The following is a 15,459-nucleotide window of genomic DNA, read 5'->3' as shown; positions in this document are numbered from 1 at the left end:
AGTAATCTTTAATATAAATAAAATCAAACATAAAGTTATGTCAATCATTTTTAGTTATAATAAAATATTAATTTAATTATTATATTAATTTTATATTTTTATCAAATTTATAATTAAATTTTTATTTTTTTAATTAAATTTTTATATTATTTTTAATTTTATAATTAAGTTATTTTTGCGTCAAAATTAAAAAATATGTAGATAAAGATTTAGTTATCGACATTGAACACACTTCTAAGTTCTAAGATAGATTGGAGGAGAGGGCTCGTGTTTTACTAAGGATGTTTATCCGCATCGGAGTGGCCGGCTGGCCGCCTTATTTGAAAAGAGAGAGAGAGAGAGAGACAGTACCCTCTTCTGTCCCACACGCATAAACCAACAAAAGCAAGTAGACCATGAGAGGTGGGTCAGGTGGACAACGTAGTTCTCACTTCTCGGGGCATATCAATAAATTAAAATAGTAGAATCCAATCATATGGAATTGTCCATTTATCGTCGTGAAATTGGTTCCCCTGTGTTCTCCAAGTTCAATTTTGAACTGTTTGGTAGAAGAATAGAAGATTACCATGGCTAACTTGGAAATAGAAGAGGAGCCAATGCTGTCACCTCCACAACGATCTCATGGACTCCAGGGTTCGGATTTTCGGGCCCGAAGCAGGTCTATGCACATTCCCATGGTCTCCCACCGAGAAGCAACTCGTACACTTGATAGTGTGAAAACCTTTCCCCAGAAGAAGAGTGCTTCATCGTCATTCTATTCCACTGCCACTCATGAAACTCTACATCTTTCCTCGTCCCGCCGCGGCGGTGGCCCACTTAGATGGCATCGTGCTATGACAGGAAGGCTTCAATATAATCCTCTTCAAGCAGAGGTATTTGTGCTTTAAAAAACTCAACCTCCTTATCTTGTTTTTGTGATAAAAGAAAAAATGATAACATAGGTTTGTAGATTTTAAAAGATATATTTTTTTTTTAAATTTAATTTAGAGAAACTTTTAAGAGCCAGCAACTTTTAGTAGTTTTAGCCATTATTTAGTTAATACAAATATTAAATTATTTTTAACAAATAAATTTTACTAATTTATGTATATAAATTCTGAAAAATATAAGTGCAAATTGTATTGATTCATGTGGACAAAATTTTAGTAAATATATGTGTAAATTATATGTTTTTTGTATGTAAAATTTATGTAAATATGGGTGTAAATTATTATTGGCCAAAAATAATAATATTTATTGGTCATTTAGCATTATTCTTTAATTTATATTTATTAAAATTAAAACTTTAATATAATTTTATATATTAATAAATATTTAAATTTATTCTAATATTTATATATTGTAACCTTTTTTTTAATTTTTAAAATTATTTTACTATATGTAATTCGTGTTATTTGTGTTTATTCAAAGTAATTTTTAAACATAAATGTTACTAACTTTTAAAAAGTTATTTTTCAAGTTAGTGTTGATGAACTATTTTCTAAAAGTAAAAATTTACAAAACCAACCCGAAGTCCAAGAAATTCAAATAGGTTTGGTCAGAAGGTGTTTTTCTTCCAAAAATAAACTAGGTTTAATTACTTTTCATCCTTATAGTTTTATTAAATTTTTAATTTGATCCTTATAGTAAAACTTTTTCTTTTAACAAAAGAAAGGAGAATGCAAATGTAATTCACTACATAATCTCTAATTAAATTTAACTTGCAAAATATATGGCATTACATCTACGTCCTTGTTTATTCTGGTTACCATACAGGATACTATCTGATTATTATTCTTAATTCTTCAAATTATTGTTTCACTACTTAGCATTGCTAGTTTTGTTATCATTGTCCACTTTGAGGGGAAATTTTGATAATATTGTAATATTATGTATTATAATATTGCTTTCATGTAACCAAGTTTATTTCTTTCTCCAATGGTTTGAGTGTTCACAGTTTGATAGTATTTTTGAGGGTTCTGCTTGGAGAGTCCCTTCATTCTGCTCTTCATGTGTTCCTGGAGTTATACATCCTGACAGTGTAAAACAATGGAACAAGATTATAGCTATTTTAAGCTTGGTGGCAATATTTTTGGATCCATTATTTTTCTTCTTATTGTATGTTGAAAAGGTATGTTACAAGACTTTGTCCTATTTATAACCCCACCATTGATTATTTAATATTTGTACTTATTGTTTGTCTAGAACAATTAAATCAATAGAAAAATAATGTAAACATAAAAAGATCATTTTATTTTGATCATCAGAGAACTCAAATTCATTGTTCTTCCCTTTACTTAGTTGAATTATCTTGCATGTTATAGTTACAAATATTTTCCTGATACCATCTGAACATTTTATTTGCATTTTTCATATTCATTGTGCAGCATTTGAATTGCATTGTTATCAGTTGGACAATGACGAGACCACTTATTTTACTTAGAAGCATAAATGATTTAGTATTTTTCATGAACATGCTTCTCCAGGTAATCTCCAAGTTACAACCTTTTAGAAATACTCTAATGAATGTATTTCAGTAAAAGTTTCTTGGCACCAAAGGAGGACCAGGATATAGAAACTTTTACATCAAACATAACTGTCTATTTAGAAGATTATTAGATCATAAAATAACCTAAGGAATGATAAATACATGTTGCTCAACTTTTATGTATTAGTAAATAAAAACCTAATACATAAGAGTGGTTGGCGATTCAAAAAGGTGTTTAAACACTGGAAATTGATTGAAACTTTTAATAAATGGAGAGTGCAAAGAACATGTAGCTGGTAACAATATGATTGAAAACATGAAATGAAATAGCATTGTGATCTCATGGATAAAGATTAATAAACATTGCTCCAGCTTGTATAACTCTGTAGTTTCATCTTTGCAGTTTAGGTTGGCTTATGTTTCTGCTGGGTCAAGGTTAAGGGGTACTGATTTAATTGATGATCCAAAGAAAATTGCTCGACATTACCTGACTAGTTATTTCTTTCTTGATTTGTTTATTGCACTTCCTCTACCACAGGTAAGTGTCTTACAATCTCACTTTCTTTTTCATGATGGCATGCTTTTTTCTCTATTTAAAAAAAAAGAAGATATCCACTTAAGTATTTGACTATATCACCCATTTTATTTTTTTATTTTTATGTGAAAAGGAGATATAAAAGCTATTGAACATGAATGGTCATTTCATTTTTTCTCCATTTCCTAGAAATCAAATCTTCAGTAAAATTTGTGCTTCATGGTTAAAATTACATGCTAGCTTGTGCAGCTGGCCAAAGAGTCTAGTCCAAGTGAAATGAACCTATCCATCATATCCACTAAATATTGCAATCAACCTTTATTTGTCATTATGAGAAAATCATTCACAAATTCCCTCTTTCTACACTATCAACTAAGATTCTTTATTGATCAAACAGAGTTTGGATTTATTTGTAGACTTCCAAACTTACTTTATGGTTTAAAACTATCTCCATTGGCGTGTTTTGAACCGTCAACCTTGTATTTCAACAATTGGTCATGATTTGCAGTTAGATAGATTACTCGGTATTTTATCTTCATTCTCTGTCAAATTTAAGTATTTATCTTTTAGTGTGTGTGGAAGATATTGCCACATTGGTGATGAGGATAATGATATTTGTAAGCTTAAAGAACATAAACATTTTCAAACCAAGGATTTAGTGTGCCTCAAGTATTTTCTTGGAATTGAAGTAGCTCAATCTTCTACTTGGATGGTCATTTCTCAGGGAAGTGTGACCTTGATATCTTAGAAAAGATTGGTCTGTCATATAGTTGACCTTTGGATACTCCAAGGGATCCAAATTTTATGTTGTTTCCAAGATAAGGGAGCCCTTATTATATTGCAACCAATATTGGATACTTATTAGGAAATTACAGTGGGTTTCTTCACCTTTAAATAGAGAATCCTGTCAGGTTATTATGCAAGATTGGAGTTAACTTGATATCTTGGAAATGTGAGAACAAAGTGTTGTGGCTAGATCAAGGACTAAAGCAGAATATCAAGCAATAGCCTAGCAACTTATCACTAATATGGGTGAAGCATTTTCTACAAAGGCTAAAGTTTAATTTGGAGATATTAATTAGATGCAGCTCATATGTGACAATCAAGCATCCTTGCAGGTTGCCTCAAATCCAACATTCCATGTGTGAATCAAGCATAAAAAAGTAGAATATCATATCATTAGAGCAAAGGTTCAATCTGGATTCATTGTGACTCACTTTGTGAATTCCATTGATCAATTAATAGATATCACAAAGTCTATTAGGAACCTCGAGTAAGTTGAAATTGTAGCACACTTTTTGCATATGATTTATAATTTTATATGATTGAGTTTGAGGGGAAGTTTTGAACATACGAAAACATCAATAAATATTTTTTAAATTTTGTTGTAGAGTTATTACTCTAAGTAACTGATGTATTTATTGTGAGAAGTTGGTACTGTTGATGAATTTAGCTGTGTATATGGAATTATGGATCTCTATAATTAGAATAAAACACACAAAATGAGTGTTCCTCTCTTATTTTTCTATTACTTGTTACTCTCTATAGACAATCTCTGAAAAATTTACTAATTCTTATTTTAGCAATAGATGCTCCTTGTAACTTGTCTGAAACCAAGTAGCCTAAAAAATCAACCTAGTTATATGCTAGAAATGATTTTATCTCTAACAACTTCGATGTTTTTTATAGAATAATATTCAATTACCCATCAAACTCCTTTTCGGTTATATAAATAGTGTACATTATGTGCGGATCACAGTATTGTTTCTGCTGCCAAATGTGCAGATAATAGTATTGTTTGTGCTGCCAAGATATTTCGGAGCGAGTCATGCTGAGAGTCTTTTATGTGGAGTGATCCTTGTGCAGTATATCCCCAGGTTATTCCGATTTTTGCCTCTGCTAATTGTCCAGTCTCCAGAAGGATTCATATTTGAGTCAGCATGGGCAAATTTTTTTATAAATATCCTCATTTTTATACTATCTGGACATGTCGTTGGCTCTTGTTGGTACCTCTTTGGTTTGCAGGTGAGTGAAAAACATTCTTGTTGATACCTCTTTAGTATTACTTGGTTCAATTGAGTTCCTCGAATCTTCATATAATTGTCTGTAATACGGTAATGCAGTCTAAAATATTTACAAAATAAAGTGCTCTGTCAATATGTGTGTGCTTTTGCATGGAAATTTATTGCACCCTTTTTCCCCCTTAATTGTATCTTAGTGCGTCTCTTTTATTATCATTGATCATAAAACTATACTACAAATTTCGGATAACTTTAGACACAAGCAAATTGATTATGCAAATGAAGATTAAATAATATTCAACTATTAACGTTACTCTTTTCTTCCCCATCCTTCTTCTAGAGGGTTAATCAATGTTTGCGAGATGCCTGCCATAATTCAGTTGTTACTCAATGCATGAAGATTATTAATTGTGGGTATGACTGTTTCTCACACTATACATCATCAGATTCAGAAATGTGGAGAAACAATGCAAATGCAACTGCTTGTTTGAATTCCTCTTCTGGTGCTTTTGATTATGGGATATACGCCAATGTTGTACAACTTACTACGCATCCTAAAATAGTCAAGAAGTATCTGTATGCACTGTATTGGGGCTTCCAAGTATGCGTTTCATTCTTCCCTTCTGTTTATTTTGTAATTTTTTTTTTTTTACATTTTAGTAATTGCACATCTCATTTTTCTTCCATTGGAGGAAAAAAATAGTCTTGTTTGTAAACCAATCCCTTTTCTTTCCTATTGTCAGTTTTATGGTTGATCTTTCTCCAAAATGGATCATTGGTAACTCCTTTAGGTTTCAAGTGTAGACTAAGCACTTTCCTACTTTATCTTGAGTTAGAAATATTATTTAATGATATGAATGGGGAAGATAATGCTTGAATTTATTAGCACATGCTCATGGTTACTCTAATAGTAAACCAATAATACTAACTTAGGCTATTATATATCCTTTCTTATCTTTAATACAGCAAATCAGTACTCTTGCTGGTAATCAAACCCCTAGTGATTTTGAGTTCGAAGTCCTTTTCATAATGGCAATCACAGGAATAGGACTCTTGCTTTTTGCACTTTTGATCGGAAACATACAAAACTATCTTCAAGCTCTCGGTCAGAGGTAGAACTTTGTTTTCTTTCATGCTGTGTCCATCCTAAACTTTTTTATGACAATGTTTTTCATACTCATCTGTAATGCTTTAGTTGTACAATTCCTTGTATATAAAAATTTCAAAATAACTCAGGTAGGCGAGTGATAGGCACCCTAATGCGTAATTGTATTTGTATATAAATATCACTCTAAATTCTATCACCACATCAATATTCCTGTAAGTTTGACTGTAGCTGATATGTAGCTAACATTTTTGCTATTTTTTCATTGAGATATTTTGAATAGATAATGAAGAAGTCTGCTATAAATATTGTAGTTTGTCATTGCATTATTTTGTTCTCCTTGGTCGGTTTAACTTTTCTAACATTGCCAATCTTAATTGAGATTTAATAGTGAAGTTCTACTGTGTTACGGGTTACAGTTTGGTCAGTGTATTTTCTTCCATATTGCTTACAGGACACTAGAAATGCAACTTAGAGGCCGTGATGTTGAGCAATGGATGAGCCAGTTTCACTTACCAGAAGATCTTAGAAGGTCTGAAATGCTTTTATTCTCTTGATGAATCGCTTCCACATTGGATCATGCATATTTTCCAATTGGTTGATGTGATTCATTGGTTATTAACTTAGGCTGCCGTTTGATTATAAGAACAGGATAAGACAAGACACTAAGAACAAGATACAAAGGACAGAAACACAAAAATTAGTATTCTTGTATTTTGTTTGGTAATAAATTAAAACTAATTATCAAAATCTAATCCATTCTTATTTTTTCTCATTCGAAAAATTTGGGAAGAAAAATATAATAATAAAAAATATAATTATGAAAAATTAATAAGAATAATAAAAGAAAAAAAAATAAAAATAAGTCGTATCTTGTTAGTGTTTCTATGTCTTTCTTGTCACGATGGACACTAAATACACCAATATTTCTGTCCATATCTCATCTACCAAACACGTTTTTGTATTTCTATGTCCATGTCTCAGTGCTCCGTACTTGTAAACAAATGCAGTCTTGATGAACATGAGAAGTTTCATGTTTGTAATAATTTTCTTAGTTTGTCAGTGTAAATGCTTTGTGTTGCATAACTGGTTTTTGGTTTAATAATCTTCTTCTTCCCGTTATTTTATTTATTTTTTTTAAAGGGTTTAATAATTATTTACTACTCTTTATATGATAACTTTCTAAATGTCTACAATATTTATTGTTCATCTGGCTTACAATCATCATATTCACATGGATCAATTCCTTTCTGCCATAATTGAATTGATGCTGAAACTGTAAATATATAAGCAGCTACTTCTTACTGTACAATAGAGCATGTATGAGCTTTGAATGCAATAAATATAGTATGCCTCGTATTTTTAATTTTGTTTAGGCTGTACGTTGAATTAAATTGTGGATAACATAAACACAAGTGAGATAGGATTTCTATGATGCAGGAAAATAAGACATGTTGAACGGTATAATTGGGCTGCAACAATAGGGGTGAATGCAGAAATGCTTATGGAGAATATGCCAGAAGATCTCCAAAGAGACATAAGGCGTCATCTCTTCAGATTCATTAAGAAAGTAGGCACCAAAAATCTTGAATATCTATGGTATCTTTCTAGTTATGTTTATGCCAACTCATCTTGTTTACACTTTGAGTGGATCATAATTATGTGGTTTACATATTAGATGAAGTACACAATGTCAGCCACTATGTTTCATATGAATTTCTGTTTGCCTAAGGTTCTCTATTCATAACATGATGGAAATGGAATCAAACAAATGTTTAATAAGAAGCTGACATATGCTGAACAACCTTGAAAATTCTCGATAATGGTGAGTCTGAGGATGTACCATTCATGCAGGTTCGAATTTTTTCTATGATGGATGAGCCTATTTTAGATGCCATTTGTGAGAAGTTAAGACACAAGATATACATCAAAGGAAGCAATATCTTGTATAATGGTGGTCTAGTGGAGAAGATGGTGTTTGTTATGCATGGGAAATTGGAGAGCATCGAAGGAGAAGATGGAATTAGAATTATCTTAACCCAAGGGGATGCTTGTGGTGAAGAACTCTTGCAGTGGTGTTTGGAGAATTCATTACTCTACACAGGTACAACAATATTAAATGATGTGATGATGTGCCTCTTAAATATTTTCTATCATTCAACAACATGATTTACAATATGATTTCTACTGTAGCAAGCAGAAAACCAGAAAAAGTCTTGCGTAGTAAAAGGACAGTAAGGGCCTTAACAAATGTGGAGGTGTTTTCACTCCGAGCTGATGACCTTGAAGAAGTAATAATTCGTTTCTCAAGATTATTTCAAAGACCACGTGTTCAAGCAGCCCTAAGGTCAGTTGTTCCCTTTCTCTCATTATATCTTGATTTTCAGTTCAGCATAATCATCTTCCTTATGACTTAAAAGTATGTTAGTTAATCAAAAATTATAATTCTACATACACTGAGTCCAGAGTTTAATGAAGGTTTTGTGTGGAAGTTCTTCACCAGGCCTAACCCTTTAGAACAGGGAGTAAAACCAAAATATATTTTCACCTCCGGAGGTGAAAAAATGTCATTATGTGCATGGAACTAGTAAGAATAAGCATATTTGTGGTTTTCACTATAAAAGTATTTTATTTTCTTTCATTTTTTCGATGTACATGTCTGAATAATTTTTTGGTAATTTGTGATATTTTAGGTATGAATCATCTTATTGGAGATCCCTTGCTGCAACACGGATTCAGATGGCGTGGCGAAACAGGAAGAACCGTTTAAATCGTAAGCGTGCTGCCTCACAAACAAATTAGGTTCTAGATTGCATTGTAATATATCTGTAATATTATATGTAGCAACTGTAATATGTGCTGCATATTAACACATAACAAGTGTTGCTTTTGCTTGTATAACTAGAAGAAATTCATCTCTAAAAACAAGAGATGTGGATATCCAAATAATATACTAAGACGGGTCTGATCATGTATGTTGAATTCATTGAACTCGTGCCACATTTTTCAAGCAAAATTTAACTATCATGATTCATCAGTCATGACTATAGCAGCTCTTTCTACCGAAGGTTAACTGACTACAGCTTTTATGGAAATGAATTGGTAAGTAAAAAATAATTTTAATTTGCATGTTTTTATATCATATTTAATTTTTTTTTAAAGCATTCATATGATTTTTACTTAGGTTCAAATGTATATAGTTCAAGAATATAGTTTGCAAATAGCTAACACTTGATTCATCCAGATAAATGCATCAGAGGATGAAAACCCTGTAATTTATGTCACAAACAACTTGCCATTTATGACTCATTGCGAGGACTCGTTCGTTTTTTTTAATCCAAAATGCATAAATTGCAGTAGATGGTTGCGATTTATGACTAATGCTAAAAAGTGTACTGCGAGGTGTTTGTTGAATTCAAATTTTGTTATAAAGCGCACTTATCGGGTAGATTCTGATACGTTTTTAAACTTCTTATTCCCTAGTGCAATTTCTTTAGTTTCTAGAGTTAAATCAGAATTTCTTGGTGCAATTTACTTGTTTTTCAGTTAAAAAAAAATTATTTTCATTGCGATTTTCTATTTTAAGAAAAAAGACATGTAAATAATATTGTATTCGGAAAATGACATTGTTAATTAATTAGATATTATTTTAGCTTAATTTTATGAAAAATTCTAATAATTGATTACCTTTCTCATATCACGAACACCGACCTTTGATCCATTTTGAACAAAAACAATAATTTTAATTGGATAACAATTTTGTTATATACATACAAAAATTCAGTCATCACTGAATAGAAATATATATGTAGGATATTTTTTTAAAAAATGATTATTGATTTTAATTGGATCCATATCATAAATTGCTGAAACAATAATAAAGCACCTAATCTGTGTTTTAATTTTTGAATGTGTCACTTGAATAATTCTTCGTTATCTACTGGCTAGAAGATTGTTGAAAAAAAGTCCCGTATAATATGCTAGTTTTCAGTATTGTGCTCCAAAATGTTTCAGGGGTTTAGGCGTGGATAATGCAATGCTCTGAAATATAGTATTGTTGTTCAAGTAATGATGGCGGTTTTTAAAAGAGGATTGTCGATTATGAAAGAAAATTGTGTGCTTCTGCAATGATTTAAATCTAAATATCCTTTTTTCTTGTTAGCTGATTCTTAACACAAAGAGTCCGTAAAGGGACATTTGTCAATTGCAGATAAGAGAACAACAAGCGAGAGATAAGATGATCAAAAGGTTATCATTAGAGTTAAGAGATGGTAGAAGAATTTGTTTCTGGGAAGATAATTGGCTATCATGTGGTGTGTTGCAGGATGTATTTCCAAGACTTTTTTCGATTTCAAATCAAGTCGGATCTGTAATAGGGTACTGTGGGTTTTGGGATGGGTTGGAGTGGATATGGATCTTTCATTGGAGAAGGGTACTATTCCAATGGGAGTTAGAATTAGTTAACCAATTTCATGGAGTTCTACAAACTGTCAGGTTAACAAGGGAGAAGGAGGATAGAATAATATGAAAATTTGATAGATCAGAAATTTACTCTACTAACTCATTTGTGCAGGTTTTGCAGGCCGAGACTCTCCCGAAGTACATTACGAGTTATAGTTTTACTAGATCTATATGGAGAGGACTAGTACCACCAAGAGTTGAACTATTCACCTGGTTTGTATTAGTTGGTAGGGTCAATACTAAGGAAAGATTGATTAAATTGGGTATTATTGATTACAGGGATATGATTTGTGTTTTATGTAAAAAAGAAACTGAGAATGATTTCCACTTATTCATTGGCTGTGAGTTCACATGGTAGGTGTGGTGTACTTGGTTATACGCTTATAATAAATTTTGGTCTATTCCAGGAACCATTAAGCAACACTTTGAGAGTTGGACAGGAGCTCCTATAAGAAAAGTCGAACGTAACAAGTGATTGATTGGTTTTTTTACTATCATTTGAAATACATGGTTGAAAAAGAATGCCAAGATTTTCAGGAATCAAGAAACATGCGTTGCGGAAGTTATTACCAAGTCGATTAGGAGCTACAAAGAGTGGGTTGGTTTTGTTCCGTCTAGTTGTTGATGGCAATGACAAAAATAACTACGATTTTTTATTTAGTGTTTGTATTATAATTCTGGACTTTCTAAATGCTCAACTTTACTGTGTTAAACTTTTTATTTCAAAAAAACTAAACTAGCAATAAATTGGTCAAACTATTAAATAATCGAATTATTAATTTTATTAGTGAATCATAAATTAAATTGATTTACCAATTATAATTAAATAATTATATAAAATTTTATTTTATTTTCCTAGTTTATAATAAATATTTTTTTAGTTTTATTTTTTATTAAATTAACTATGTTGTAAAATTTAATAACTCATCAATTAATATAATTTATGATATTGGTGGTGTAGGAGATAATTACAACATAGACAGGCTCATTAATTTTAAGGTAAGCCACCGATTCAAGAGCAGAAAAGCTGTGCATATGGAGCTGTGGAGTCTGATTATCTAAAATATTATTGTCGATGAAAGCAGAACTCAGTTAGGTGTCTTTAAAGAATACGTCTCACTGAGACAAAATTAAATCTTGGCTACTGATAAGTAGTGATTAGTCACACTTTATGTTTTTAGAAATGAAGGTTTTTGATATTTAGGAACACGTTACATGTTTGTGGTTATGTTGTACTTCATGGAGATTCAAAAGTTTGGTAAACTTTATACTTATCTAATACTAATGTAATGATGTACAAAATAAAATAAAATATTAACTACTTACCAAACTACTTGTATCAGATATTTTCTGTACAATAATAAAAAATAATTATTACCTATAAGCTAAGTTAAAAAAAACTAAAATAAAATTTAAAAAATTTAATTATATTAACTTCACGGTTGAACGTTTTCGTAATGTATCAGATCGCATTCAATCTATTAAAGTTTAAGGAGTGTACTTACGTTATAAAAATGAGAAGAGTGTTGAAGTTAGTCCCACATTAAAAAAAATAAGGAAGAGTAAAGAGTTTATAAGATGAAAAATCTATTCCTCAATTAACCCAACACCAAGAACTTAAAATCTTTTGAAATCTCTCCAAATCACTCCAAAGCTCCCTAAATCTCACAAAGGACTTCAAAAACACGCAAACTGACAAAATAAGGGGCTACAACTCATTCCCACACAAAATCTATATATATGGACTATACTAAATATATCTCGCTTGCAATGAAAATTGAAAATAAAATATTTATAAATGTATTTCATTCTCACTGTAAATAAGACACGTTTAGCGTAGATTTTCTATTTTATCTATTTTGCGAATGAGATGGGTCATTAACGCGTCCTTACTGATGGCATTTTCTTCGGGGGATAGAATATGTGCATAACGATCTCATCCTTTACGAGAAAGAGATAAGTAAAATATATATATATATATATATATATATATATATATATATATATATATATATATATATAGATAAAAATTCAGGTGAAGTCGACTCCACGTGAAGTTGATATTTGAGAGTCGTTAAATAAAAATTTAGTTAAATTAATCAAATCATCTAACAACTCTTAAGTATTAACTTTACGTGAAATGAATTACACCTGAGTTTTCACTAAAAATATAAACTTTTTATTTTGTATTTATGTCTATAAATTTAATATTTATTTTATTATTTAAAAAAATTTAATAATTTAATTTAGCTAACATGTATCTTAAAGTATATATTTTAAAATTATAAATTAAATTTTTTTTATTAAAATATAAAATATTTAAAATTTTAATATATTTATTAAAAAATTAAAAATTTCTACTAATAATAATCTTATGATGTGTTTTTAAAACACATATATATTAATTAAATTATAATAATTTTAATGTATTTGGTATTTCTTTAATTAAGCTCTCTTAAAAGCAAAAGTTTAACAAAGTTTCACTGAACCATCTATAAAATAAAAGATACTTTGTAGGCATCAAATATAAAATTACTTAATAGACAAAATTGTTTTAAAAAGGAATTAAAGTTTTCAAAAACAAAGCTAAACACACCCAAAATAAAAAATTTTCTATTAAAGTTTTACTTGCTAATTTCTTTAGAATTACTTCGAGTTTCTAAGATGTTACTACATCATCCGTTCCATAATGATATTCTTTTATAATTTAAGCATAATTAAGTAATATTAAGAAAATAACCAAGTGTCACTTTTTTTTTACATTATTAAGATAAATTATTAATTTTAACTTCGCTAATATAAATTATTTTGTTTTGGGACTGACGTTAATGAATGATTACCTTTTACGATTAAATTTAAATTGATTGTCCATGCATAACACCTCACTCTGATGCAATCAACGATTGATATCTTTTTCTTCTCACTTTTTGCCATCGAAAGAAAAATCAAGAAGAAGGGAAACCCAACAAAGAAGAAATAAATCGATTAATTTTTGGTATAAAATATTATAAACATTAAATCTAACCATTTATTTTATCACCGTGAATCCATACTATGGATACGCTTCATGCTAATCCCTATATTAAAAGAATGTCTAGCATCTATATATTCATTAAGATTTGGTTTACTAAAACTTTTTGAAAAAATAATAAACTCTTCACTTGTACATCATATTTTATTAAAATTTAAATTAGTGTAAATTTTTTTATTTTTTATTTCTTTTCACTTCTTTCTCCTTTTTTGCAATACCACCCCTCCACCCGTAATAACACTACAATTTTACCTTTGATGCCGACAATTACTACCATTATTGGTGATACCCTACACTTTAAAATTTAAACTTAAAAAAAAATAATTTTAATACTAATAATGTAAAAATTACTTCCTATATATTTTCTATATTGATATATAATTTATTGTGTTTAAATTTAAACCGATTTAAATAAAATTATTCATCCAATAAAATATAAACCCAAAACCGATTAAACTCATTAATTTAAATTAGATTATAAGATTTTATTTTTAGCAAATTATATGAATTGAATCAGATTTAAGTTTCACTTTTTAAATCAAACAAATTCAATTCAAATCGTAAAATATGATATAATATTATTAATTTATTATTAAATTTAAATTTTATTTATAATATGTTTAATTTGTTGCACATTTTTATATTATTATTATTATTATTATTATTATTATTATTATTATTATTATTATTTAGGAAGCATTTTCTGAATATAAAACAAGATTCATTTATTTATTTATTTTACCGATATAAAATAACTTCTACTTTTCAATAATAAAATCTTAAAATTTTATTTTTAAAATTTAAATAATTAATTCAATCCAAACTACAATAATTTAGGTTGGATTAGATTTAGACATAAAATCAAACAAATCTAATCCAAATCTTAACAAATTATACATTTCAAATTAAATTAATATATTTTTTAAAAATAATCCAAATTGCACTGCAAGCACATCTATAATTCATATAATTCATACGTAATAAACCCTTGTTCACTTTTCCTTATTCACAAAAGAGGAAATATATTAATTACCAAATTATTCACCGTATATCATGAGTATTGTTTTAAAATAAATAATTTAATTATTTTATTTATTAAAATATATAATTTATAATATATTATCAATTTACATCACATAATTTATTTCATTTATCGTATAAATAAGATGAATTTGTATATAAATAAAATAAGTCAAATTTTATTTTGTACGTAGGAGACATATTCTTCTGTTTATAATTTAATTTAAAATTTTTAATATATTATTTTGAATACTAATTATTTAAATATATCTTTTATTTTAATTTTTTATCAACTTTTTTAAGTATCAATTGCATACTAAAATTTAGATTATTAAGATTATTTTAATTATAATTTTTTTTATAATAATACACATATCTCATTTAAACGAGATAATTATGAATGTATCTTGTTTATACACTAAAAAAGATATGTATTTTTTTTAGATTCTAAATATTTTATTTGCAAAATAAAATTTGACTTATCTCATTTACTGTATGAATAAGATATCCATAAATTTATCTTGTTTACATTATAAATTGAGATAAATTATTTAATACAAATAGATAAATATGTTATAAATTATATAAATAAAATAATTAAATTATTTATTTAAAAAAATCGTATATCATGATGTATTGATGAATCATTCATAAATTGATCAAACAATTTTAAAGAAAAAGAAAAAAAAAACTATATATATAAGCAACACTTGATGCTGCGTTCACACAAACTCACGCATCCAATACTTCTCTCTCTCTCTCGTGTGGTAATTTGTGAGACACATTCATTAACTGACTCTTCACAAAGAGGAAGAGAAG

The 15,459-nt window shown here is 28.8% G+C and overlaps 1 protein-coding gene across 2 annotated transcripts; it reads left to right on the top strand.

Annotated features, from left to right (window-relative positions):
• Positions 1 to 251: 251 nt before the first annotated feature.
• On the top strand, positions 252 to 9,169 carry LOC130981650 (probable cyclic nucleotide-gated ion channel 20, chloroplastic). Of its 2 annotated transcripts, XM_057905270.1 has the most exons (12): positions 252 to 872; positions 1,937 to 2,110; positions 2,367 to 2,465; positions 2,871 to 3,005; positions 4,788 to 5,027; positions 5,364 to 5,624; positions 5,990 to 6,135; positions 6,583 to 6,660; positions 7,569 to 7,698; positions 7,983 to 8,232; positions 8,322 to 8,475; positions 8,822 to 9,169. In XM_057905270.1, the coding sequence occupies exons 1-12, from the start codon at positions 567 to 569 to the stop codon at positions 8,928 to 8,930; spliced, it is 2,082 nt and encodes a 693-aa protein (XP_057761253.1). In that variant the 5' UTR covers positions 252 to 566; the 3' UTR covers positions 8,931 to 9,169. The 2 variants fall into 2 exon arrangements, with proteins under 2 accessions (XP_057761253.1, XP_057761254.1); XM_057905271.1 differs by lacking the exon at positions 2,367 to 2,465.
• The last annotated feature ends 6,290 nt before the right edge of the window (positions 9,170 to 15,459 follow it).

This window comes from Arachis stenosperma, chromosome 5 (genome assembly GCF_014773155.1).
Source record: "Arachis stenosperma cultivar V10309 chromosome 5, arast.V10309.gnm1.PFL2, whole genome shotgun sequence".
In the NCBI taxonomy this organism is placed as follows: domain Eukaryota; kingdom Viridiplantae; phylum Streptophyta; class Magnoliopsida; order Fabales; family Fabaceae; genus Arachis; species Arachis stenosperma.
This window is presented reverse-complemented; position numbering and strand designations above follow the sequence as displayed.

Coding starts and splice junctions, on each gene's coding strand:
- LOC130981650 (XM_057905270.1), top strand. CDS start 567: ATGGCTAACTTGGAAATAGAAGAGGAGCCAATGCTGTCACCTCCACAA. Junction 5,028..5,363: donor GGTACCTCTTTGGTTTGCAG/GTGAGTGAAAAA, acceptor TCCTTCTTCTAG/AGGGTTAATCAATGTTTGCG. Junction 5,625..5,989: donor CACTGTATTGGGGCTTCCAA/GTATGCGTTTCA, acceptor TCTTTAATACAG/CAAATCAGTACTCTTGCTGG.